The 27,265-nt window shown below is 44.0% G+C and overlaps 1 protein-coding gene across 1 annotated transcript in view; it reads left to right on the plus strand.

The window, feature by feature from the left end:
- The first annotated feature begins 766 nt into the window (after positions 1-766).
- Positions 767-27,265, plus strand: part of MGARP (mitochondria localized glutamic acid rich protein) — a 51,678-nt gene continuing 25,179 nt past the window's right edge. Inside the window, exons 1-2 of the mRNA XM_030191726.1 lie at positions 767-1,016; positions 20,584-20,687. Of these exons, the coding sequence (XP_030047586.1) occupies positions 941-1,016; positions 20,584-20,687 (180 nt within the window). The 5' untranslated portion in view covers positions 767-940. The remainder of the gene's footprint in view (positions 1,017-20,583; positions 20,688-27,265) is intronic.

Consider the following 27,265-nt stretch of genomic DNA (forward strand, 5'->3'; position numbering starts at 1 on the left):
TAGGGGTGGAGGAGAAGGATGCAGATAAGAGATTTATCCAGTGAAGGGAGCTCCTGGGGAGGAATGTAGGGAGAGATGAGAGTGGAGAGGTACTGAGGAGCTGCAGAGTGAATGCACTTATAGGTCAATAAGAGGAGTTTGAACTGTATGCGGAAACGGATAGGGAGCCAGTGACGTGACTTGAGGAGAGGGCTAATATGAGCATAACGACATTGGTGGAATATTAGTCGTGCAGCAGAATTTTGAGCAGATTGAAGAGGAGAGAGATGGCTAAGTGGGAAACCCGTGAGAAGCAAGTCTATGATGATACTTATTATGTAGAAAAAAATCTCCTAGTTGGCACTAAACTAAAGTGCTAGTGCTTAGGGTCCCTCAACTATAATTCCCCTACGTTTATTAGTATGCTCGTTTCCCCATGTGTTGCCAAAGCAATATACAAAGTGGTTAAAAGAAAACAATAATTTATAAAATAGGCAGTTCAAGTAGGTCTCAGAATCGGAGGAGACTAGACGGCTAAAACCAAAAATCTTTTCCGTTACTTGTGCAATTATGTACTAAGAAGCACAAGGTCGTTTTACTACCGTAGTGTTCCAAAGTCCAAATCTCCGTCCGTGAACCCACCACCGCCTTCTGCTTCCTGTTGCCTCGCGCCCTTCAGGTGTTCTTCAGGTAACGCCTCAGCGCTTTCTCCTACGCTGATTGGTGAGAGTGGGGACGGCCCCCTTCCTAATAGGGCAAAAACCAAGCCCCTCGTGCCCCCGCCTCTTCGAGTGAAGCGAGGCGAGTAGAGCGGTAGAGCCTGGACGTGCGCGAGACGCTTGACGTTCGCACATTGCTCTTGCGTTCCGGCACGCGCCTACCACTCCTCAGGCTCCCCTGACAGCTGCTCAGTCTCTTTAACACTGCACAGGCTCGTTTTGTGCTCGCGGACAGCGCAGCGATGCATCTGTGCAGGGCCGCCTGGCGGAAGCTCGTGCCGCTGGCGAGGGCTTCCTCTACCCCGCTCCTCAGAAACGGTAAGCGAGGGAACATTATGAACTGGCGATTGCAGAGTTGGCTAGAGGCTCTGGGGTACAGCCGGTTGTCGGTGCACTTTGCAGGTGACGTTCCAGGTGTGGGACGGAGCGGCGGCGGAAGTGCTGGAATGTGCGCGCGGGCGCGCTGGTATAAATGTCCCTTTCACTGAAGGTCACCCAGACTGCGGTAGCGAGATCAGGAGCTGTAGCGTATGGTATGGCCGAGGCCCTGCCCTTTGGTTTTCATTGCCTTAACACCCAAGTTTTATAGCTGAGGCCCAGCCCTTTAGTTTTTTCACTGCTGTAACACCCAATTTTTATAAGTAGACGTGTAAATATGAAATGTTTCCTGCTTAGTCTTTCGACTACTGTATATTATTAGGTTGCTTGAAAAGGCAGCAAAAAAATAAACTGTATTAAAACACATTGGACACGGTCATCGTTTTAAGCTTTGTAATATTCTAAAGTATAAACTTAAAAGGCAAAGGAAGCTGTTGAATGCAGTCTAGGTTTCGCAATATGTGCTGGGGAGGGGACTCGTGCTTTGGCTTAGCTCCGCTTGGCCACATTGTAGTTCTTCAGCATTCTTTCTGCTATTGTGTTTCTGTTTTAGTGTATAGGTAGGCTAATCGTTTATTTATTTTATTGCATTTGTATCCCACATTTTTCCACCTAGGCTCAATGTGGCTTACAATACGTTAATGGTGTCTTAAAAAAAATGAACTTAAAATAAGAGTTGAGAGGAGGGGGGAAAGGAAACTGCCCTTCAAAAAATGTCCTAATCGTTTCACTTTCGTTATTTTTTTTTTCTTGCTGCTTCATGTCTGGCTCTTCATCGCAATCCTTTTGCGGTTTACATCTGTGGGATCCGCTTGGTCCACAGGATCCATGTTTTATCCGAACCTGAAAGTGCAATATAGTCTTCTCCATCTTGAGATCGGTTTAACGTTTGGAATCTGATTCACTAAACTCTTGTCCACCTCCGACATAGAATAGGAAGAACATTTCAGTGAATCTATTTGGTTTTTTTTTTGTTTTGTTCTTTGTCTCTGTTAAATTTCTATATGCGCCTTATTTGTCTCCTTTTAACCTTCTCTAGAGGCAGTGGTGGGTGTTTACTGTTGCTGGACGAAATCCCTCGTTTGCAGGCTTGCATGCCGCCATGTCTTTACCTTGTGGTTACAACAGATCTCGTTTTTGAAAATGTCAACTTATTCTTCTGTAATATGGTATTTTTAAAGACACAAGCGGCGGTTATCGTATTTTCTGTGTCATCTTTCCTCATAATGCTTATGGGATGCAAACTATTTTTGCTCTGAGGTAACTGTAGCTCATTAGTTCGCTGTTCTGTTAATAACGTGACTGATTAACCAGAGGTCATACAGGTACTGCAAATAAAAGAGGAGGAAGTGGCAGTCCCTGGGTAATTATGTTATAGTCCTGTTGCTCTGGGCTTAATCCCTAGGTATCTGACAAATATGATTCATGTCTTATTTATTTATTTGTTGCATTTGTGTCCCACATTTTCCCACCTGTTTGCAGGCTCAATGTGGCTTAAATAATACTGTGATAGCAATCGCCAATTCCGGTGTGAGAATATTGCGTTAAAGTCCATGAGTGACAGAGTAAATTAGGTAGTCAAGGAAAAAGAGTTAAGTTTTGTCCAGTTCTGGTATAAGTTTCGTTGTGTTGCAGGGTTCAGATGTTTATCAGGGGCGTAGGCAGCAGTGGCGTAGCTACGTGGGGCCTGAGGGGGCCTAGACCCCCATAGATTTGGACCTGGCCCCCTGCTGACGATCCCCTTGAACCCCCCCTCTCGCCACCAACTCTTCCCCGCTGTTGCCGCCCGCCCAGCTGCCACCGCATCAGATACCTTTTTTGCAGGCGGGGGTCCCCGAACCCCGCCAGCCGAAGAGTCTTCTTCAGTGCCGGAGTAGCGCCTTTGTTCAACGAAGTTTCTGGTGTGATCAGCTGTTTCGACACCTTATTTCCTGCACCGTGCATGTAGCCCCATGCAGGACGTAAGGCGTTGAAACAGCTGATCGCACCAGGAACTTCGTTGAACGAAGGCGTTACTCCGGCACTGAAGAAGACTCTCTTCGGCTGGCGGGGTTCAGGGACCCCCGCCAGCAAACAAGGTATCTGATGCGGGGCGGGCAGCGACGGCAGGGGAGGGTTGGTGGCGGGAGGGGGGTCCAATGTGGCGGGGGCTCGGGGGGGGCGGCTAAACAGTGCCCCCCCACCGTTGGCTCTGCCCCCCCTCCCGGCGAGGTCTGGCTACGCCCCTGGTAGGCAGACACCCAATTTTGTGTGGGCCTGTACCTAAGATGGGTGGGCAGAAGAACCCTGTCCCATCCCACAGGTGATTTCGTCTCTCCTTCTCTGGTCTGCATCCCATATGGTCTCTCAAACATCCTCCCTCTCCTGCATACCTTTTAAATAGCAGATTTTCACCAGCAGCGACCAGCAACTAATACACACTGCTCATGTTGGCCTCACAGCCTTCCCGCTGATGCAATTTCCTGTTTCCGCATAGGTGGGAATACATCAGAGGGAAGGCTGTGGGGCCGGTGCGAGCAGTATGTATCAGTTGCTGCAGGCGAAGATCTGCTATTTACAAGGTATGCAGGAGGGACAGTTACATAAGTACGTAACATAGTAAATGACGGCAGAAAAAGACCTGCATGGTCCATCCAGTATGCCCAACAAGATAAACTCATATGTGCTACTTTTTGTGTATACCCTACTTTGATTTGTACCTGTCCTCTTCAGGGCACAGACCGTATAAGTCTGCCCAGCACTATCCCCGCCTCCCGCTCTGCCACCCAATCTCGGCTAAGCTCCTTAGGATCCATTCCTTCTGAACAGGATTCCTTTATGTTTATCCCACGCGTGTTTGAATTCTGTTACCGTTTTCATTTCCACCACCTCCCGCATTGCCGTACTGGGAAAGACCAAAGGTCCATCAAGCCCAGCATCCTGTTTCCAACAGTGGCCAATCCAGATCACAAATACCTGTCAAGATCCCAAAAAGAGTACAAAACATTTTATACTGCTTGTTGTTGAGAGTTTTCAGCTGGTGGGGCTTGGGAATCCCTGCCAGCCACATCATAGGTGTGGTGCTACTAGGTGGGCCTGAGCCCAAAGTGGGTGGGCCTAGGCCCATCCTTGGCTATGCCACTGGTTTAGGTTGGATCATTATGGTATGCCTTTTTGAACAAATTGGTTTTAATGATTTCTTGAAGTTTGTTAGGTTGTGCATTGTTTTCATGACGTTTGGTAGTGCGTTGCATAGTTGCGTGCTTATGAAGGAGAAGCTGGATGCATATGTTGATTCACATTTTACTCCTTTGCAGTTTGGGTAGTGAAGATTTAGTTATGTGCGTGCTGACCTTTTTATGTTTCTGGTTGGTAAGTCTATGAGGTCTGCCACGTAGACTGGGACCTCACCGTGAATAATTTTTAAAAATTTTCATGAAGTCTTTATTAGTAAATAATACACAAATTCTGAAACATAACATATCATGCGTATCATGGTACAATCCAATGAGTTCGCCGTGAATAATTTTATGCACCAGGGTGCAGATTTTGAGTGCAATTCGTTCTTTGATTGGGAGCCAATGTAGTTTTTCTCATAAGGGTTTGGCGCTTTCGTATCTCGTTTTTTCCAAATATGAGTGTGGCTACGGTGTTTTGGGCAGTTTGGAGTTCCTTAATTTGTTCTTTGCTTCCGGCATAGATTGCATTGCAGTAGTCTAGGTGACTTAGCACCATTGATTGTACCAGGCTGCGGAATATTTCCCTTGGGAAGAAAAGTTTTACTCGTTTGAGTTTCCACATTGAGTGGAACATTTTCTTTGTTGTAGTTTTTGCTTGGCTTTCTAGCGTGAGGTTTTGGTCGATTGTAACTCTGAGAATTTTCAGGCTGTCTGAAACAGGAAGGGTGTAGTCTGGGGTGTTTATATTGGTAGGTTTGTTCGTGTTGTATTGTGATGAGAGGATGAGACAGTGTGTTTTATTCTGTGTTGAATTTTAGTTGAAATGCATCCGCCCGTGAGTTCATGATTTGTAGACTGAGTTGGATTTCGTTTGCGATTTCTGTTAGATCATGTTTGAACGGGATGTATATCGTGACATCATCTGGGTAGATGTAAGGGTTAAGGCCTTGGTTCGATAGGGATTTGGTTAGTGGGGTCATCATTAGATTGAAAAGAGTCTTCTAGTTTATATGGTGGCATTCAGGCGGGGCTCTTGTCCAGTTACTGTTAAACTATGGTGCCCACTGCTTTGTTACAAGGTATGGAGAACGCAGTGGGCTAATCGTCACGCATTTGGACACGTCAGGTGTAGTGTACCTTGTTGGGGGCTTATTGGTTATAATTTGGAACTGCAGTTGATCTTGTTGAATTGTAACTTTACAAAACCCTGGAACCGAATCTCATGTTGACAACCTTGAAAGGGGTTTTAATATGTGTAAATTTCATATTGAGAACTATATATTGGGTAGTACAGTATAGAATTAATTTTGTTTATACATTCTTGTATCCCACTGTTATCCCAAAACAAGTTTCGATTCAAAGTGGCTTACATTTGGGGCCCTGTTTACTAAGCCGTGTTATAGGCATATTAACATTTTTAACGCGCGTTAACTGTGTACATGCCTACAATATCCCTATAGGCACCTACATGGTTAGCGCACTCGCTAATTGTAGGTGTGTTAAAAGTGCTAATGTGCCTTAGTAAACAGGGCCCTTGGTGAGTTACGGTTGTTTTTTACAATTAGGACATGGGGGAGACAACTATAGTTTTTATCGGCTAACTGTAGAATTTGTTTAAAGAGGTAGGTTTTCAATTCTTTTGTATACTGAAGATAGATAGTGATGTTTCTTGTGGTTTTTGGTACTGAGTTCCCCCATTTGGAAGCCAGGTAGCTAAATCCTGCTGTGTAGATGGTTTTATAGGTTATGTTTCTGCAGTTGGGTAGATGAAGAAGTAGATATTCCCCGGTTTCCGGGCTAGCATTTCTTGGGGATAGTTTTATCCAGGGGTGTAACCAGACCTCGGTGGGATGGGGGTCCAGAGCCTAAGGTGTGTGGGGGGGCACATTTTAGCCCGACTCCCCCAGCCGCTGACACCCTCCCCCACTGCCAGGTACCTTTGCTGGAGGGGGTCCCCAACCCCCACCAGCCGAAGTCTTCTTCATGCAGGACGTCAGTCAGGACTCGCAGCACAGATCAACAAACGCGCTGGAGACTGGCGCTGAAGAAGACTAAGGCTGGCGGGGGTTGGGGACCCCTTCCAGCAAAGGTATCTGGTGGGGGAGGGTCGAAAGTGGAGGGGGCCAGGGCTAAATCTGTGGCGGCCCGTGCCCCCACCTAGCTACGCTCCTGCTTTTATCAGATCTAGCATATAATCTGGTGCCATCCCAAATAGTACCTTGTAAATGAGTGTGCATGCTTTGAAAAGTAGGTGTGCCTTGATTGGCAGCCATTGTAGTGTTTTGAACAGTAGAGTCGCTTTTTCATATTTCAGCTTCTTGAGTATAAGTCTTGCTGCCATGTTCTGGACAGTTTGTAATGATTTTAGTGTGCTTTTCTTTGCATACTACGTTTGCTGTGTTGCAGTAGTCTAGTTGTGATAGTATAGTCGATTGAACCATTATCCGGAAGGATTGTTTGGAAAAATAGTCTCCTATCCTTCTCAGTTTCTGTAGTGTTCTGAAGCATTTTGACTTTACTGCTGATATTTAACTGTCCAGGGATTAGATGTTTGTCGCGGATGATTCTCAATATTTTTAGTTTTGTTTCAATTTGAAATATTGGTTGGTTGTGAAATTTTGGTGGGATGTGGGGTTATGTGGGCTGGATAAAACCAGGAATTTGGTTTTGACTCTGTTATTGAGTTTTGAAGGTGGTTGCCCATTCTTCCATAAGGTCCCGTCCTGTTTTTTTTTTTTTTTTTTTAATTCTGTCCAATATTTCAGTAATGCTGTTTTTGAAAGGTATGTAGATGGTAATATCATCTGCGTATATGAATTGGTTTGAGTTTTTTTGCCAAGTGGTACCATCATTATGTTGAACAGTATTACATAGTAACATAGTAAATGACGGCAGAAAAAGACCTGCATGGTCCATCCAGTCTGCCCAACAAGACAAACTCATATGTGCTACTTTTTGTGTATACCCTACTTTGATTTGTACCTGTCCTCTTCAGGGCACAGACCGTATAAGTCTGTCCAGCACTATCCCCGCCTCCCAACCACCAGCCCCGCCTCCCACCACTGGCTCTGGCACAGACTGTATAAGTCTGCCCAGCACTATCCTCGCCTCCCACCACCGGCTGGCTCTGCCACCCAATCCTTCTGAATAGGATTCCTTTATGTTTATCCCACGCATGTTTGAATTCTGTTACCGTTTTCATTTCCACCACCTCCTGCGGGAGGGCATTCCAAGCATCCACTACTCGCTCTGTGAAAAAATACTTCCTGACATTTTTCTTGAATCTGCTCCCCTTCAATCTCATTTCATGTCCTCTCGTTCTACCGCCTTCGCACCTCCGGAAAAGGTTCATTTGCAGATTAATACTTTTCAAATATTTGAACGTCTGTATCATATCACCCCTGTTTCTCATTTATTCCAGAGTATACATGTTCAGGTCATCAAGTCTCTCCTCATACGTCTTGTTACGCAAATCCCTTACCATTCTCGTAGCTTTTCTTTGCACCGCTTCAATTCTTTTTACATCCTTCGCAAGGTTCGGCCTCCAAAACTGAACACAATACTCTAGGTGGGGCCTCACCAACGACTTATACAGGGGCATCAACACCTCCTTTCTTCTGCTGGTCACACCTCTCTCTATACATCCTAAAAACCTTCTAGCTACGGCCACCGCCTTGTCACACTGTTTCGTCGCCTTCAGCTCCTCAGATACTATCACCCCAAGATCCCTCTCCCCGTCCAAACCTCTCAGATTCTCCCCGCCTAACATATACATCTCCCGAGGGTTTCTGTTCCCTACGTGCATCACTTTGCATTTCTTCGCATTGAATTTTAATTGCCAAACCTTAGACCATTCTTCTAGCTTCCTCAGATCCGTTTTCATGTTTTCCACTCCCTCCTGGGTGTCCACTCTGTTGCAGATCTTAGTATCATCCGCAAATAGGCAAACTTTACCTTCTAACCCTTCGGCAATGTCACTCACAAATATATTGAACAGAAGCGGTCCCAGCACCGATCCCTGAGGCACTCCACTACTCACCTTTCCCTCCTCCGAGCAAACTCCATTCACCACCACCCTCTGGCGTCTGCCCGTCAACCAGTTCCTAATCCAGTTCACCACTTCGGGTCTTATCTTCAGCCCATCTAGTTTATTCAAGAGCCTCCTGTGGGGAACCGTGTCGAAAGCTTTGCTGAAATCTAAATAGATTACGTCCATAGCACGTCCTTGATTTAATTCTCCGGTCACCCAGTCAAAGAATTCAATGAGATTCGTTTGACACGATTTCCCTTTGGTAAAACCATGTTGTTTCGGATCTTGCAACTTATTGGCTTCCAGGAAATTCACTATCCTTTCCTTCAGCATTGCTTCCATTACTTTTCCAATAATCGAAGTGAGGCTTACCGGCCTGTAGTTTCCAGCTTCTTCCCTATCACCACTCTTGTGAAGAGGGACCACCTCCGCCGTTCTCCAATCCTTCGGAACCTCTCCCGTTTGCAAGGATATGTTAAACAAATCTTTAAGAGGACCCGCCAGAACCTCTCTGAGCTCCCTCAATATCCTGGGGTGGATCCCATCCGGTCCCATGGCTTTATCCACCTTTAGCTGTTCATGCACACACTCTTCCGTGAACGGTGCTCTATCCACTTCAATCTCAGTTATACGTTTTGCAGTCCATCGCGGTCCTTCTCCAGGATTTTCTTCTGTGAAAACAGAACAAAAGTATCTATTTAGCAAATTTGCTTTTTCTTCATCATTATCCACATAGCGGTTTGCAGTATCTTTTAGTCTCACAATTCCCTTTTTAGTCATTCTCCTTTCACTTATATACCTGAAGAAATTTTTGTCACCCCTCCTTACATTTCTAGCCATTTGTTCTTCCGCTTGTGCTTTCGCCAGACGTATCTCTCTCTTGGCTTCTTTCAGTTTCATCCTGTATTCCTCCTCGTGTTCCTTTTCTTTAGTTTTTGTGTATTTCTGGAACGCCAACTCTTTAGCCTTTATTTTCTCAGCCACTTGCTTGGAGAACCATATCGGTTTCCTTTTTCTCTTGCTTTATTTACTTTCCTTTCATAAAAGTTCGTGGCCCTATTTATAGGTTCTTTCAGCCTGGACCACTGTCCTTCCACTTCTCGTATTTCCTCCCAGCCCATCATCTCCTTCCTCAGGTATTCCCCCATTTTACTAAAGTCAGCACGCTTGAAATCCAGAACTTTGAGTTTTGAGTGGCCGCTCTCCACTTTAGCTGTTATATCAAATCAAACCGTTTGATGGTCACTGCTGCCCAGGTGGGCACCCACTCGGATATTTGACACGCTATCCCCATTTGTGAGCACCAAATCCAGCGTCGCGCCCTTCCTCGTGGGTTCTGTCACCATTTGTCTGAGCAAACCGCTTTGTAAAGCATCCACGATCTCTCTACTTCTTTCCGATTCCGCAGACGGAACCTTCCAATCTACATCCGGCAGATTGAAATCTCCCAGCAACAGCACCTCTCTCTTGTTTCCCAACTTTTGAATATCTGCGATCAGGTCTTTATCTAGTTCCTCCGATTGTTTCAGCGGTCTGTAGACAACACCCACGTGTATAGAGGTTCTATCCTCTCTTTTTAAGGTGATCCATATTGCTTCTTCCTTTCCCCAGGTCCCTGTCATTTCGGTCGCCGTGATATCATTTCTCACATATAGAGCTCCTCCATCTTTACGACTCTCTCTATCCTTCCTAAACAGATTATAACCTGGTATGTTTGCATCCCATTCATGCAAACCATTTAGTCACGTCGCCGTGATTGCAACAATGTCTAAGTCTGCCTCCAACATCAGGGCTTGAAGGTCATGAACTTTATTGCTTAGAATGCGAGCATTTGTGGCCATCGCTTTCCATGTACATTTCCTGGTATGTGCTTCAACATTTGTTGTTTGGGGTTGTCTTTTCTCTTTGGGTACCTTCATATCCTTTTGTTCCAACTTCATTTCTTTCTCTTCTGCCTCGGTTCTATTTTCAGGATCATCACCATGCTGTAATGGAGCAAAAGAATTCTGTAGGGGCAACACTTGTGAGGGCGGATGCCTCTGGTGCACATAGCGAAGCCTTCCTGAGCCTACTGTGATAGTGAGGAGCTCGGTGGTACCCTACATTCCGGGATCCAGGCGGCTGATGTCTGGTTAAACATCTTTATGATGTAGGATCTGGACTTTAGGAAACCATTTATTTATTCATTTAGATTTTGCTCACACCTTTTTCAGTAGTAGCTCAAGGTGAGATACATTCAGGTACACTGGATATTTCTCTGTCCCAGGAGGGCTTGCAATCTAATTTTGTACCTGAGGCAATGGAAGGTTAAGTGACTTGCCCAAGATCACAAGGAGCAGCAGTGGGATTTGAACCGGCCACCAAGACCGGTGCTCTAACCACTAGGCCACTCCTCCACTGCACCGCTGATACCCATGTTGTGAAGTAGAGCTATTAGTGTTGTGTGATCTACTAGGTCGAACGCACTTGACATATCGAATTGTAATAGTAGTTGTATATTGTGACCTTGGCTTATTAAACTTCTGAACTTTATCAGGGTGGTTATGACTGTCTCAGTGCTATGTTGTGGTCTAAAACCTGAAGGAGTGAGAATCGTCGCTGGTGCCTGTGAAACAAGGAGAAGATATAATGAGGTGGTTTCACAGGTGTGGCGTGTTCTACCATCAACAAAAGTGATCTCTTCCCCTATTCCATTAGTTGCTGTGCTGCAAGACCCTCCATCATTTTGGTCAGTAGTGGAATTGAGGCCACTGGTCTGTAGTTTGTCGTTGATTTTACTTGTTGCATTTTTGGGAATGGGGGTTAGTACGATGTCACCTTTGTTGGGAATTGTCCTATTGAGAACATGTATGTGATGTGTTTGGTGAGGCCTTTCGATGAACAACAACTCCAGTGGGTCTTTCATCAGACAGTTGGGGCAGTTGTCTAGCAGGCAGTGTGCATGTGCGTATTTTGTCAGCGTTGACTTTACTATGTTTAGTTTGTGCTTTTCGAAGGTAGACCATATTCCAGTGATGGCGAACCTATGGCATGCGTGCCAGAGAGGGTACGCAGAGCCCTCTCTGTTGGCACGCGCACTGTCGCCTCAGCCAGTTCCAGCCCCCCTCCGAATAAAAGTCATACCTGCTCGGGGTTAAGTCGGCAGCGGCAGTGAAAAGCCCTCATTTCCTGTTTCCGCAAGGGCGGGACCAGAGCTTGAGAGACAGAAGGGAAGGCTGTAAGCATGCTGAGACAGCATGCTTTTCACTGCCGACGCCGCTTTAACCCCGACCAGGTATGACTTTTAAATTTCGGAGGGGGGCCCTGGTGCTCGGAGGAAGGGCGGGTGGGCAGGCAGGCGGCCTTGTGCTGGGAGAGAGGGCGGCCTGGTGCTTGGAGGGAGCCTGCCTGCCTGGTGCTGGGAGGGAGGGCAGCAGCCTCAACGAGAAAAACCTAACAGGAGGTGCAGACCTCCCGTTAGGTTTTCCACGGTGACTTCCTCGGAAAACGGTAGTGCATCGCATCGGGTTAGTATTTTAATACTAATTTGCTCATTTGCATACCATTTTTGTTGGCTGCTACTGTGACAGGAAAATGCCCTTTTGTGCATGTCCCTGGTTTACTACTTGCGTTCTAAACTGGCTAGAACCAGTTTCTTGCTGGTATTCAGGTTAAATTGCCTTGTTGGCACTTTGAGATAAATAATTAGATTTTGGGTTGCTGTTTGGGCACTCGGTCTCTGAAAGGTTCGCCATCACTGCCATATTCTGTCTGCCATGGTTTGAGTATCTTTGGTTTTGCATTCCTGTAAGAAGTTGGTGATGTGCTGTCTGAATGTTTGATCTTGTAGTTGCTCTTTTGTGTAATAAATCAATGATATCTACAATTTTACCAGTGTTATCCGTATGTAATAGGTAAACCTTATTTGTATATATGGTTGTTCACTGTTTCCGATATTTTTTTAATATTCAATATGCAGTGAAGGTTCAGCAGCAACCACTTGAGACCAGCTGATCACCTATAGATAAGTCATTCTTATCACAGTTCAATATATTATTACATTGGTTTCTAACATATTCGGAGGTAGGCAGGACTGGTGCTATGATGTTTGGTTGCTACGGGCTGACTCCATTTTGTATGGTATAAAGGCACACGAGCAAAAATGTGAGCGCTGCATATTAAAAATTTTTTAAAATATCGGAAACAGTGAACAACCATATATACAAATAAGGTTTACCTATTACATACGGATAACACTGGTGAAGTGGCCTAGTGGTTAGGGTGGTGGACTTTGGTCCTGGGGAACTGAGTTCGATTCTCACTTCAGGCACAGGCTTGTGACTCTGGGCAAGTCACTTAACCCTCCATTGCACCTGGTACAAAATAAGTACCTGTAAGCCACATTGAGCCTGCCATGAGTAGGAAAGCGCAGGGTACAAATGTAACAAAAATAAATAAAAAAATTATTGGTGTTTGATGCCAGTACCTCTTGGGTTTTCGTTAGTTTTTGTTAAGAGTTAAAATATTTTTTTCATATTTCTGTTCTGGGTTTGTATATGAGCTGTAATATACTGCCTTGGCTTTCTTTGTTTGTATATGTTCATATGGCTTTTCTCCATGTTTTGTGTCTGTTTTATTTTTGTCCCATTTTCTTTCCAGTTTCTTGTGCAGTTTTTTCTACAAATTTCTGCAGCGCTGTACACTTGTACATGAAGAGACAGTCCCTCCTCGACAGAGCTTACAATCTAATTAGGACAGACAAACAGGACAAATAAGGGATAATGGAATTATTGAACAAGTGAGTAAGGATTAGGAGTTAAAAGCAGCATCAAAAAGGTGGGCTTTTAGCCTAGATTTGAAGACGGCCAGAGATGGAGCTTGACCTACTGGCTCAGGAAGTCTATTCCAGGCATATGGTGCAGCAAGATAAAAGGAACGGAGTCTGGAGTTAGCAGTGGAGGAGAAGGATTCAGATAAGACAGGTTTACCCAGTGACTGGAGCTCCTGGGGAGAAGTGTATGGAGAGATAAGAGTGGAGAGGTACTGAGAAGCTGCAGACTGAATGCACTTGTAAGTCAATAAGAGGAGTTTGAACTGTATGTGGAAACGGATAGGGAGCCAATAAAATGACTTGAGGAGAGGGCTAATTTGAGTGTAGTAACGCTGGCGGAATATAAGTTGTGCAGCAGAATTTTGAACAGATTAGAGAGAGATGCTAAGTGGGAGACCTGTGAGAAGCAAGTTGCAATAGTCTAAGCAAGAGGTGATAAAGAGTGTGGATAAGGGTTCTGGTATTGTGCTCAGAAAGGAAAGGACAAATTTTGGTGATCTTATAGAAATAAATGACAGGGGTTTTTTTTTCATGTGTAGTAGCTCCATCATTAAACCAGGGATGTGGTTTTTTAATTCTTGTTTTCCTTTTGAGTGGTGCATAAGTACGTAAGTATTGTCATACTGGGAAAGACCAAAGATCCATCAAGCCCAGCATCCTGTTTCCAACAGTGGCCAATCCAGGTCACAAATACCTGGCAAGATCCCCAAAAATGTACAAAACATTCTATACTGCTTATCCCAGAAATAGTGGATTTTGCCCAAGTCCATTTAATAATGGTCTATGGACTTTTCCTTTAGAAAGCCATCCTTTTTTAAAACTCTGCCTTTAGCACATTCTCTGGCAACGAATTCCAGAGTTTAATTATACATTGAATGAAGAAACATTTTCTCCGATTCGTTCTAAATTTTATTACATTGTAGCTTCATCGCATGCCCCCTAGTCCTAGTATTTTTGGAAAGCGTAAACAGACGCTTCACATCTACCCGTTCACTCATTACTTTATAGACCTCTATCATATGCCTTCTCAGCCGCCTTTTCTTCAAGCTGAAGAGCCCTAGCCTTTCCTCATAGGGAAGTCATCCCATCCCTTTTATCATTTTCTTCGATCTTCACCTTTTCTAATTCCACTAGATCCTTTTTTTTTTTTTTTTTTTGAGATGTGGTGACCAGAATTGAACACTATTCGAGGTGCAGTCGCACCATGGAGCAATACAAAGGCATTATAATAACCTCATTTTTGTTTTCCATTCCTTTCCTAATAATACCTCTTGCATTTCTAATAATACCTAACATTCTATTTGCTTTCTTAGCCGCAGCAGCACACTGAGCAGAAGGTTTCAGCGTATCATCAACAACGACACCTAGATCCCTTCCTTGGTGCATGACTCCTAACGTGGAACCTGGCATGACGTAGCTATAATTCGGGTTACTCTTTCCCACATGCATCACTTTGCACTTGCTCATATTAAACATCATTTGCCATTTAGACGCCCAGTCTCGTAAGGTCCTCTTGTAATTTTTCACAATCCTCCCGCAATTTAATGACTTTGAATGTCATCAGCAAATTTAATTACCTCGCTAGTTACTCTCATCTCTAGGCCATTTATAAATATGTTAAAAAGCAGGGGTCCCAGCACAGACACCTGGGGAACCCCACTAACTACCCTTCTCCATTGAGAATACTGACCATTTAACCCTACTGTCTGTTTTCTATCTTTTAACCAGGTTTTAATCCACACTAGAACACTACCTCCTATCCCATGACTCTCCAATTTCCTCTGGAGTCTTTCATGAGGTACTTTGTCAAATGCCTTCTGAAAATCCAGATACATAATATCAACTGGCTCACCTTTATCCACATGTTTGTTCACCCCTTCAAAGGTTGGTGAGGCAAGATTTCTCTTCACTAAATCCATGTTGACTTTGTCTCAATAATCCATGCTTTTGAATATGCTCTGTAATTTTGTTCTTTATAATAGTCTCTACCATTTTGCCCGGCACCGACGTCAGACTCACCGGTCTATAATTTCCCGGATCTCCTCTGGAACCTTTAAAAAAAAAAAAAAATCGGCGTTACATTGGCCACCCTCCAATCTTCTGGTACCATCTTGTTTAATGTGCTTTCGCTTGCTTCGTCCCATTGTCTCATGAATTGTGCATTCATGAGTGAGATGTTTCTATGTTCATTTATCACTGTTGTCCAGAAGATATTGTCTACTTTCTCTCTTGGTTGTGTATGTGTGTGATGTTGGTTCTCTGTTCTTGCCGTGTTTTTTTCCATTGTAATATAAAGGTAAGTTTACTGTGGTCTGACCATAATACTTCTTACCATTTGTGTTTTTCTAATGGTGGTGGTTCACTGAGAATCTGTATGTTAGTATATCTAGTAGATGGCCTTTCGTGTGGGATGAGGTGCCTTGTGCTGTATTTAAGTTCCATTGGCTTAGGAAGTTCATAAGGATTTTGGTGTTGGTGTTTTTGTTTTTCTAGGTGTAGATTAGTATCTCCTAGTAGTATGACATTTGGTTGGTTGGTGCAGATGTTTGATATGAAGTCCTTGAAATCGTCTTTAGCGTTTGACCAGTTTCCTGGGGGGGGGGGGGTGATAAAATAACATGATGCGCATAGTTGGTCAGTAAGTGTAGTTAGTATCTGTGATTTTGGAGACATGATTTGTGTACTTTCTAGCTAAAATAAATGGGATCAGATGGAGTGATGGTAGGGGAGGGGCAGCAACATCTGGAATGTGAGGTGGTAAAAATGGAAAACCAAATGGATGAGAAATAGGGATAGTTATGTTTTGGTTTTCAATGACTGCTTCCAATATATAGTGTGCTGTTTTGGGGTTTTTTTTTAGATGACCTGCAGGGTGTGGGAGAAAAGGTTGGATAAGATTGCACTTACAAGTCTTATGAATGCTACTCACAAGACTAGATGTCTGCTGTAGGGTAATTTTACACTTTATAGTTATTTAAGAATTCAATTGTAGAAATCACAAAGGGCTTTTGGTGGGTGTAATCTGCTGATACTAAAATGATACACAGTACAGTTATTCTCTCTGAGCTAATCTGTTGGCTTATGAGAAATTTTTGTGCACAGTTTGAATGTAAAGGAAATATATAAACACGTGTGTGCAAAACACGCACACACTAGGAGGAATCTCCTACTTTGCACGTCCGTGTCGCAGGTTTGGATTATGTAATGCAGAGAAGACACAAATTATTTGAGGACTAAAATTTTTAATTTGAGGGTCAGTCTGAGTCGGGGTCTTCAGACTTCATGGTATCCTGATAAAGTTGGTCCTTCAGGCTAGTAGTTGTAGCATGGGGTAACATGTTTAAAAAAATTGTCTTTATAAAGTGGATGCCTCAGCTGATTTAGATATAGGTATTTACAAGCTTTACACATTTTATGGGGCTTGTGTTTGAACTATTCAAACACAAGCCCTATAAAATGCGTAAAGCTTGTAAATCCCTATATCCAAACCAGCTGAGGCATCCACTTTATTGGATAACTATTGGTCTTTGTCTGTTTTGGCATATTCCATGCTTTTTTATGCTGTTTACCACTGCAAGGATGCTGCCAATTGGAATTGCACCCTGTGCAACGCACCCCATGGTGCCCCTTCCCTATGTTATCCTCCATGGCAAAGCAGAGGAAACAATGGATAGGAAGCAATTTTTGTTGCCCCCACCTCCCTTGATTCCCACTGCAGCTCTTTGTGACTCTGGGCAAGTCACTTAACCCTCCATTGCCCCTGGTACAAAATAAGTACCTGAATATAAGTAAACCACTTTGAATGTAGTCGCAAAAAAACCTCAGGCAGTACATCAAGTCCCAGTTCCCTTTCCCTATTTGAGATTCTAGATGGAATGTTGCTACTATTGAGATTCTGTTGCTACTATTGGAGATTCTAGATGGAATGCTTTGATCCTGGGGAACTGAGTTCAATTCCCACTGCAGCTCCGTGTGACTGAGCAAGTCACTTAACCCTCCATTGCCCCTGGTACAAAATAAGTACCTGAATATATGTAAACCGCTTTGAATGTAGCTGCAAAAACCTCATGAAGGCAGTATATCAAGTCCCATTTTCCTTTCCCTACTTGAGATTCTACATGGAATGTTGCTACTATTGAGATTCTGTTGCTACTATTTGAGATTCTACATGGAATGTTAATGTTGCTATTCCACTAACAACATTCCAAGTAGAAGCCTGCCCTTGCAGATCAGCAACGCGGCCGCGTGGGCTTCTGTTTCTGTGAGTCTGACTTCCTGCACATACGTGCAGGACGTCAGACTCACAGAAACAGAAGCCTGCGCCGCTGCATCAGTAGTGGAGGAGTAGCCTAGTGGTTAGTGATCCTAGTAGACTTTGATCCTGGGGAACTGAGTTCAATTCCCACTGCAGCTCCTTGTGACTCCGGGCAAGTCACTTAACCCTCCATTGCCCCTGGTACAAAATAAGTACCTGAATATATGTAAACCGCTTTGAATGTAGCTGCAAAAACCTCATGAAGGCAGTATATCAAGTCCCATTTTCCTTTCCCTACTTGAGATTCTACATGGAATGTTGCTACTATTGAGATTCTGTTGCTACTATTTGAGATTCTACATGGAATGTTAATGTTGCTATTCCACTAACAACATTCCAAGTAGAAGCCTGCCCTTGCAGATCAGCAACGCGGCCGCGTGGGCTTCTGTTTCTGTGAGTCTGACTTCCTGCACATACGTGCAGGACGTCAGACTCACAGAAACAGAAGCCTGCGCGGCTGCATCAGTAGTGGAGGAGTAGCCTAGTGGTTAGTGATCCTAGTAGACTTTGATCCTGGGGAACTGAGTTCAATTCCCACTGCAGCTCCTTGTGACTCCGGGCAAGTCACTTAACCCTCCATTGCCCCTGGTACAAAATAAGTACCTGAATATATGTAAACCGCTTTGAATGTAGCTGCAAAAACCTCATGAAGGCAGTATATCAAGTCCCATTTTCCTTTCCCTACTTGAGATTCTACATGGAATGTTGCTACTATTGAGATTCTGTTGCTACTATTTGAGATTCTACATGGAATGTTAATGTTGCTATTCCACTAACAACATTCCAAGTAGAAGCCTGCCCTTGCAGATCAGCAACGCGGCTGCGTGGGCTTCTGTTTCTGTGAGTCTGACTTCCTGCACATACGTGCAGGACGTCAGACTCACAGAAACAGAAGCCTGCGCCGCTGCATCAGTAGTGGAGGAGTAGCCTAGTGGTTAGTGATCCTAGTAGACTTTGATCCTGGGGAACTGAGTTCAATTCCCACTGCAGCTCCTTGTGACTCCGGGCAAGTCACTTAACCCTCCATTGCCCCTGGTACAAAATAAGTACCTGAATATATGTAAACCGCTTTGAATGTAGCTGCAAAAACCTCATGAAGGCAGTATATCAAGTCCCATTTTCCTTTCCCTACTTGAGATTCTACATGGAATGTTGCTACTATTGAGATTCTGTTGCTACTATTTGAGATTCTACATGGAATGTTAATGTTGCTATTCCACTAACAACATTCCAAGTAGAAGCCTGCCCTTGCAGATCAGCAACGCGGCCGCGTGGGCTTCTGTTTCTGTGAGTCTGACTTCCTGCACATACGTGCAGGACGTCAGACTCACAGAAACAGAAGCCTGCGCGGCTGCATCAGTAGTGGAGGAGTAGCCTAGTGGTTAGTGATCCTAGTAGACTTTGATCCTGGGGAACTGAGTTCAATTCCCACTGCAGCTCCTTGTGACTCCGGGCAAGTCACTTAACCCTCCATTGCCCCTGGTACAAAATAAGTACCTGAATATATGTAAACCGCTTTGAATGTAGCTGCAAAAACCTCATGAAGGCAGTATATCAAGTCCCATTTTCCTTTCCCTACTTGAGATTCTACATGGAATGTTGCTACTATTGAGATTCTGTTGCTACTATTTGAGATTCTACATGGAATGTTAATGTTGCTATTCCACTAACAACATTCCAAGTAGAAGCCTGCCCTTGCAGATCAGCAACGCGGCCGCGTGGGCTTCTGTTTCTGTGAGTCTGACTTCCTGCACATACGTGCAGGAAGTCAGACTCACAGAAACAGAAGCCTGCGCGGCTGCATCAGTAGTGGAGGAGTAGCCTAGTGGTTAGTGATCCTAGTAGACTTTGATCCTGGGGAACTGAGTTCAATTCCCACTGCAGCTCCTTGTGACTCCGGGCAAGTCACTTAACCCTCCATTGCCCCTGGTACAAAATAAGTACCTGAATATATGTAAACCGCTTTGAATGTAGCTGCAAAAACCTCATGAAGGCAGTATATCAAGTCCCATTTTCCTTTCCCTACTTGAGATTCTACATGGAATGTTGCTACTATTGAGATTCTGTTGCTACTATTTGAGATTCTACATGGAATGTTAATGTTGCTATTCCACTAACAACATTCCAAGTAGAAGCCTGCCCTTGCAGATCAGCAACGCGGCCGCGTGGGCTTCTGTTTCTGTGAGTCTGACGTCCTGCACGTATGTGCAGGAAGTCAGACTCACAGAAACAGAAGCCTGCGCGGCTGCATCAGTAGTGGAGGAGTAGCCTAGTGGTTAGTGATCCTAGTAGACTTTGATCCTGGGGAACTGAGTTCAATTCCCACTGCAGCTCCTTGTGACTCTGGGCAAGTCACTTAACCCTCCATTGCCCCTGGTACAAAATAAGTACCTGAATATATGTAAACCGCTTTGAATGTAGCTGCAAAAACCTCATGAAGGCAGTATATCAAGTCCCATTTTCCTTTCCCTACTTGAGATTCTACATGGAATGTTGCTACTATTGAGATTCTGTTGCTACTATTTGAGATTCTACATGGAATGTTAATGTTGCTATTCCACTAACAACATTCCAAGTAGAAGCCTGCCCTTGCAGATCAGCAACGCGGCCGCGTGGGCTTCTGTTTCTGTGAGTCTGACTTCCTGCACATACGTGCAGGACGTCAGACTCACAGAAACAGAAGCCTGCGCGGCTGCATCAGTAGTGGAGGAGTAGCCTAGTGGTTAGTGATCCTAGTAGACTTTGATCCTGGGGAACTGAGTTCAATTCCCACTGCAGCTCCTTGTGACTCCGGGCAAGTCACTTAACCCTCCATTGCCCCTGGTACAAAATAAGTACCTGAATATATGTAATCCGCTTTGAATGTAGTTGCAAAAACCTCAGGAAGATGGTATATCAAGTCCCATTTTCCCTTCCTCTTGAGCTCTGTGTGACTGCACCACATTCACAGCCACGTGCACAAGTCTCAGTACAGCCCTGACAGCTGCAATTGCATATTATGTGAAAGAGCAAGGGTGAGTTTCACATTGTCCCCTTACTGTTGTCTGAGCTTCTTGTCTTGCATTTTCAGGTCACATCAGAGGATTAATCAGAAATCAACAGCAGTATCTACAAGGGGGGAAAAAAAACAGGTGGCAGGACTCTGGACCCTGCTATTTCACAGAGTAATTTTTTGTTTTTAATACTTCCTGCAGCTCCCCTTCGGTCAATGTCCTCCAGCAGTGTACCGGGCTCCTCTGGGGATGGCTTGATTTATTATCTGGTAGTTGGTGTCAGTGTGGCCGGTGCAGGATTCTACGTAAGTATACAGTTTGAATATACATTGCAATACCTGACCTTTTGGTGGTGTAAGCAGGGACCTCTAAGTGCAGCCAAGGATAGAACAATCTCCTCCAGCCACAGGCTCCCGGTACAGTCAAGAAGTAAATGTCCACCAGCAACTTCAGTCTTAAGGACTTTATTCCATGCAGGTTTCTAGTAGACCTGATACACAGTTCCAACAGCAGCATTCACCTTCAATCTTAAGCATATGTAAGCCACCTGAAAGTGTGTGGCAAATAGTCCCCTTTAAGCAGTAGGCTATCAGCACATACCAGGTTTCAATACAGGCTCACAGTCAGCTCCAGTCTGGGCTCTTTATCCAGTGCACAATAAACAGTAGTTCAATTCCAATAAGAAGCAGTTCATTCAGTTCATCGTCACAGTTAAATCACAAAGCAGAGGTTTCTACCTTCTACTCTCTTTACCTTCATAATAGGTTCCATACTTTAGGGACTTCTCTTACCCAAGGATTTTCAGCCTGCAAATACTTTTGGGACTTTCTCACACCCAAGGGATTTCACCCTGCATCTGCTTCACTCTACCCTCTTCTTGCCTTCTGCTTCTCTCTTCCCTGGGACTCCTTCCCATCTGCCTAATCAATCCCTGGCTTCTGCTACCACAGCCAATCATTCTCCTTCCATTAGCTTCCCCCACACCCATACCAGCTGAGTTAAGCATTGGACTAATGAGCTCCTGCACAGAGGGTTTCCTATCTCTCTTTCCCCCTAGTGGCAGCCAATCTACACATCCTGCCAGCTTACACCCATGTCTTACCCTATTGCAGCTAGGAGTCCAGTCCAGGTTCTTCATCTCACCCCCTGGCTCCTTGCCTGCAATGCCTTCTGGGACTTGTATTTCAGACTGAAACTGCCTTAACCCAACTATCCTGGATGTGGCTCTATCACTGTGGTTCTTGTCTTTCTTTTGATTTGTGATTAACTTAGTCATATATAAAATTGTGTAGCATGGTGGGATTTTCCTGCTCCAGGGTTCAAATTCCACTGCTGCCCCTTGTGATCTTGGCCAAGTCACTTAGGGCTTCTTTTACTAAACCACGCTAGTGATTTCCCCCGTAGCAAATGTGACAAAAGTCCATAGGAATTGAATTTTGCTTTCTCGCATTTGCTGTGTGAAAATCACTGGCATGGTTTAGTAAAAGCATCTCTTACCTCTCTGTTGCCTCAGGTAAAACTTTATTGCACTGGGGAGAAGAGTATACCTGTTTTACTTGAAAGTAACACATTTTGAGCTACTACTGTAAAGGTGTCTGCTAAATGGATCAAGGGCTTCCTAACCACCAGAACATATCAAGTGAAATCTAGCACAAACTTATCACCGTGGATACCAAACTGTGGAGTACCACAAGGATCACCATTATCACCGATCCTTTTCAACCTCATGATGACCCCACTAGCCATGTCCCTATCCACTCAAGGCCTTAACCCATTCATATATGCTGATGACGTCACAATATATATCCCATACAAACAAGATATGTCAGAAATCAACAGTGAAATCAAGCTCAGTTTGAACATCATGGACAAATGCATTCCAACTAAAACTCAACACAGAAAAAACACACTGTCTCATCTCCTCCCAATACAACACATACAAACCCAAAAACCTAAGTATCCCAGGTCACACCCTCCCCATCTCAGACATCCTAAAAACCTTGGAGTAATAATAACCCTAAAGAACCAAGCAAACTCTACCATACAGAAAATGTTTCACTCAATGTGGAAACTCAAACGCATGAAACCATTCTTCCCGAGGGCTATATTTCGCAACCTGATACAATTAATGGTACTAAGCCATGCAGATTACTACGATGGAATTTACGCGGGATGCAAAGAATAAATTAAAAAGAAACTTCACACTGCCCAGAACACAGCAGCCAGGCTTATATGATAGCGCCAAACCACTCTGAGAAAAACTGCACTGGCTCCCAATCAAAGAACGCATTGCCTTCAAGGTCTGCACCATGGTTCATAAAATTATCTACGGAGAAGTCCCAAGATACATGATAGACCTCATAGACCTGCCAATGAGAAACACTACAAGATCAGCACGAACTTACCTAAATCTCCACTACCCAAGAACTAAAGAACTCAAATACAAATCAACTTATGCATCCAGGTTTTCTTACTTAAGCGCACAACTATGGAATGCACTGCCAAAAATAGTAAAAACAACGTACGACCACCTAAGTTTCTGAAAATAACTAAAAACAAACCTGTTCAAAAAGGCATACGCCACCAACCCAACGTAAAAACCCAAGTCTCTGCGACACTGCAAAACCAAAGACTGTAATGGACACACCTTAACCATCATCCCCTCTCCCTAACTTCCCCCTATGTATCTACCAAACACGATCCTTCTTACCATCAATAACACCTGTATTTGTTGACACCGCAACTGGCGAACGCCGTTACGGTACCATGTAAGCCACATTGAGCCTGCAAATAGGTGGGGAAAATGTAGGGTACAAATGAAACAAAAATAATCCAAAATCTCTTTAGTGCTAGTACATAAGTATTGCTATAGTGGGACAGACTGAAGGTCCATCAAGCCCAGCGTCCTGTTTCCAACAGTGGCCAATCCAGGTTCCCAGCCTGTGGGTCACATCACCAAATGTAGTCACACTGTCATATACAATATATATGTGTGTTTGTATGTATATGTATATATATATATATATATATATATATATATATATATACACAATAACAACTCATCATAAATTCAAATTAACATAACGCAATTATACAACATGTATTCTCTATATCTCCACTGTTTTTGCTAATTATCTTGATTTCCAGTTTAATGATCCTAATTGTTCAAGCTTTCTTTGTCATGAATGAAATTTAACCTATTACCTTTAGCTCTTATCATAGGACGAACTTTCCTCTTGTAACCTAACCTAATTTGTCCCTTTACCCCAACTATGTATTTCTCCTATCCGGAACTGGTAATCACCACTTACGGAATTATGTAAGCCACATTGAGCCTGCAAATAGGTGGGAAAATGTGGGATACAAATGTTATAAATAAATATAGTAGAGCTGAGTTGACCCTGATTTAATATATATATATATATATATATATATATATAATTTTTTTTTTTTTTTTAATAAGAGCTGTTCCTGAGGAGCAACAATATATCAATATATCAGCCAGTCAAAAAACAGCTTATGTCTGGACTCTTCCTGGCTGGAAACGAGGATTGTGAGGTATACTTAGTCTATGCTGGAGCAGTTTAATTCAGTGGTGTAGCTACGTGGGGCCTGAGGGGGCCTGGGCCCCCGTAGATTTCATTCTGGACCCCCCCCCTGCCGCCGCCACCTACCTTTGCTTTTGCTGGCGGGGTACCCCAATCCCCGCCAGCCGCCGACCCCTTCGTCCTGCAGTCAAAAGTCTTCGTTCTGTTGCATGAAGAGTCGTTGGCGGGGATTGGGGTCCCCCGCCAGCAAAACCGAAGGTAGGTGATGGTGGGGGAGGGTTTGCGGCAGGAGGAGGGATTGAGAGGGCGGGAGGTCATGAAAAGTGTTGGCGGGTCGGCAATGGCGGGGGGGTCAGCGGTGCCGGGGGGGGGGGGCTAAAATGTGCCCCCTCACCTCAGGCTCTGGACCCCCCTCCCACCAAAGTCTGGCTATGCCCCTGGTTTAATTTATTCAGCTCAGACGCCCTCATCCCATGCAAGAGATTTACAGAAGCTGGAGGCTGGACTTCTCCTTATATAAGCTGCAGAAAATAAATGGGACTGAGGGAGTGGGTGGTACATAGCTGGGTTTCCATAGGATCACTCCCTCATGGAGGCTGAAGTTCAACCACTTTGCTAACCTGCTGAGTCAGAGGGGCAGGGCTCAGCCAGGGAGGAGGTTAAATGCCCTAAAGTAGAACAGTTTAGGGGAGGTTCTGAGGGAAGAATCATCTGAGGCTACAGTACCTAAGGGGAGTGTTAAGAGATGAAGGTGAAGTGCTGAAAAAGGCTTTCTATGGCACTGCATTGTTTGATCAGAGCTCGTTTTTTTTTTTTCCATTGATATGGAAACCATTGCAGCTTTGTGTTGGTGTTTAAATTGAAACAAAATTGGCATTTTGGAAGGCCATTTTAGAACAGTTGCACAGCATTGACATGTAAATAGGGATTTTTTTTCTATGCCACAATCTATGTATGTAGATGCCACAGGAGCACAAATTTAAAGGGAGCATGATGTGGTCATGGTTTTGGGACTCCCATCATTCCGCCCCCCCACCCCTCCCAGACATGTAGGTACTCATTGTCAAAAGGATTTATGCATTTAAATTAATCTTTGAAAATTTACTATGGCCAAGTGTATAAATTTATGTATAATTTAGAAGCCTGGTACTGAAATTAGTACAAAGCTCCAAACTTTTTCCCCAAACTTACCACCCACTTCCCCCCCCCCCCCCCTTAGGTTCCTAAAGTAGAGGTTCAGTGAAATTCCAAGTTTCTGAATCTAGACAAATGATGAGCCTAACTATTTTTCCCCCCTTTTTAAAGCTCCTAAATTGATGAATTTTAGCTGAAATCTTGGGCTCCCATGTTTGGTAGAAAATAAGGTACAAATTTAGGGGCTCAGCTTAAGTTTGGACCTGGGTTTCCTATTTCATGTGGCAATGCATACTTTTCGCCATTGTCATTTACACCTTCTTTGTCATCTGATTGGCTTGTTTGAACCTGGAATCCCCACCAGCAGTTGAGGGGGTGCAGTTATGATTACATTCGTGGTGTCTGTCATCTCTTGAAAAATTCAGAAAAGTTATTTCACTGTGTCCTTCATTGGCTCCTCGTGGATGTGTAGTCTTGTGATATTCTGCTGGATACTGTATATATAATGTCAAATATGTATTTGATGGATTCATGCAGTAAATGTCATCAATAATAGAATCAAAAATCTAAAAAAGCTGGAGAACAAAATCTATATAGAAACTGCAACCAATCCAAAACTTGGCTCTTATTCAGTACATATAGAAGATACAAAATCCATTAACAAAAAAAAAAACTGCCTGGGGTGCCCCAAACAATGGCTAAACCCCCAATAACGGCTACTATCATGGGTTCTAACCAATCCTCCGAACCCAACTGCAAGGAAAACAACTCAAGAGAAAACAAGTTGCAGCCAAAAAAAAATAGAGGATCAATCAAATCTTCAAAATAATATACTGTAATGAGTAAGAGTCTGCAAGTCACTAGAAAAATCTACAGTATCACCAAGTGCAAAACTGTGCACAGGACCAACAAAATAGATTTAGCTTCTCTTCACCACCCGGGTGGTAGTCGCCACATCAAAGTTCTTCGGGCATCCAGCCGGTGCTAACTTCCAAAATCATAGTCTATGGATCCACAGTGTCGCATTGCAGTCTCCTCGACAGAGGGACTCCCCTGTTTCATAACTGCCTCAGGTGGATGTAAAGCATGGGAAGTTTTTCAAGCTAGCAATAATAGAATACCATCTAACAAACATTTCATACATAACTTTAAATAAATCTTCAGATGGCCCTTGAGCGATATTAACTACTTGTGCTCCACCGGGTTCCTCATTGGTCCAAATGACTTAAAACAAATTTTTTTTCTTTTCCACAGTATTTCGTGAACTTGTATATCTAATGTATAGAAACTGCCACTTCTCTTGACATGAAATTCATGTTTCAATGTCCTTTGTTTAGTGTTGAGGCACCCTAATTTCAAGTGACTAAACTTGCCATAATGTCGGAAGAGGTGGCAGTTTCTATGCAACATATTGGATATATAAGAAGTTTAATGAAATACTGTGGAAAAGACGAAAAAAAAATGTTAAGTCATTTGGACCAATGAGGAAGCGGACCCGGTGGAGCACAAGTTAATAATGCTCAAGGGCCATCTGAGGATCCATTTAAAGTTTTTATATATGAATGTTAGATGGTATTGTATTGATGACACTGCATGAATCCATTAATATATATTTGACATAAGCTTATACAGTATCTAGCATGATATCACAAGACTGCACATCCATGAGTAATCTTTTGTTAGGTGCTGTTGACAGCGCTGTACACTTGAACATGAAGAGACAGTCGCTGCTCGACAGAGCTTACAATCTAACCAGGACAGACCAACAGGACAAAGAGTAGCAAGATTCCGTGCAGAATTCCAAAGAGTAGCAAAATTCCGTGCAGAATCCCAAAGAGTAGTAAGCATCCCCCTTCTTTTTGCATCTCATCCCTCTTTTTTTTGCCCCCCCCCCCCTTTTACAGCCGCTCCTTCCCTCCAGACACCCCCACACTTAACTGAGGTAGGAGTAGGAGATGCAGCGGGATTACCTCTCCAGGGAGCAGGAGAGATCCCCACTCTTTCCTGCCCCGCTGCCACTACTCTCTTGCTGGTGCTGTGCTTTTTCAAAATGGCCACAAAGACTTCAAGCGGTAGTCTCGTGACATTACCATTTGAACTCTCGGCGGCCATTTTGAAAAAGCTCTGCACCAGCAAGAGCGGCAGGTCAGGAAAGAGTGGGGTTCTTTTCCTGCTCCCCAAAGAGGCCACTAGAGCACCAG

Source organism: Microcaecilia unicolor, chromosome 2 (assembly GCF_901765095.1).
Source record: "Microcaecilia unicolor chromosome 2, aMicUni1.1, whole genome shotgun sequence".
NCBI classification, from domain to species: Eukaryota; Metazoa; Chordata; class Amphibia; order Gymnophiona; family Siphonopidae; genus Microcaecilia; species Microcaecilia unicolor.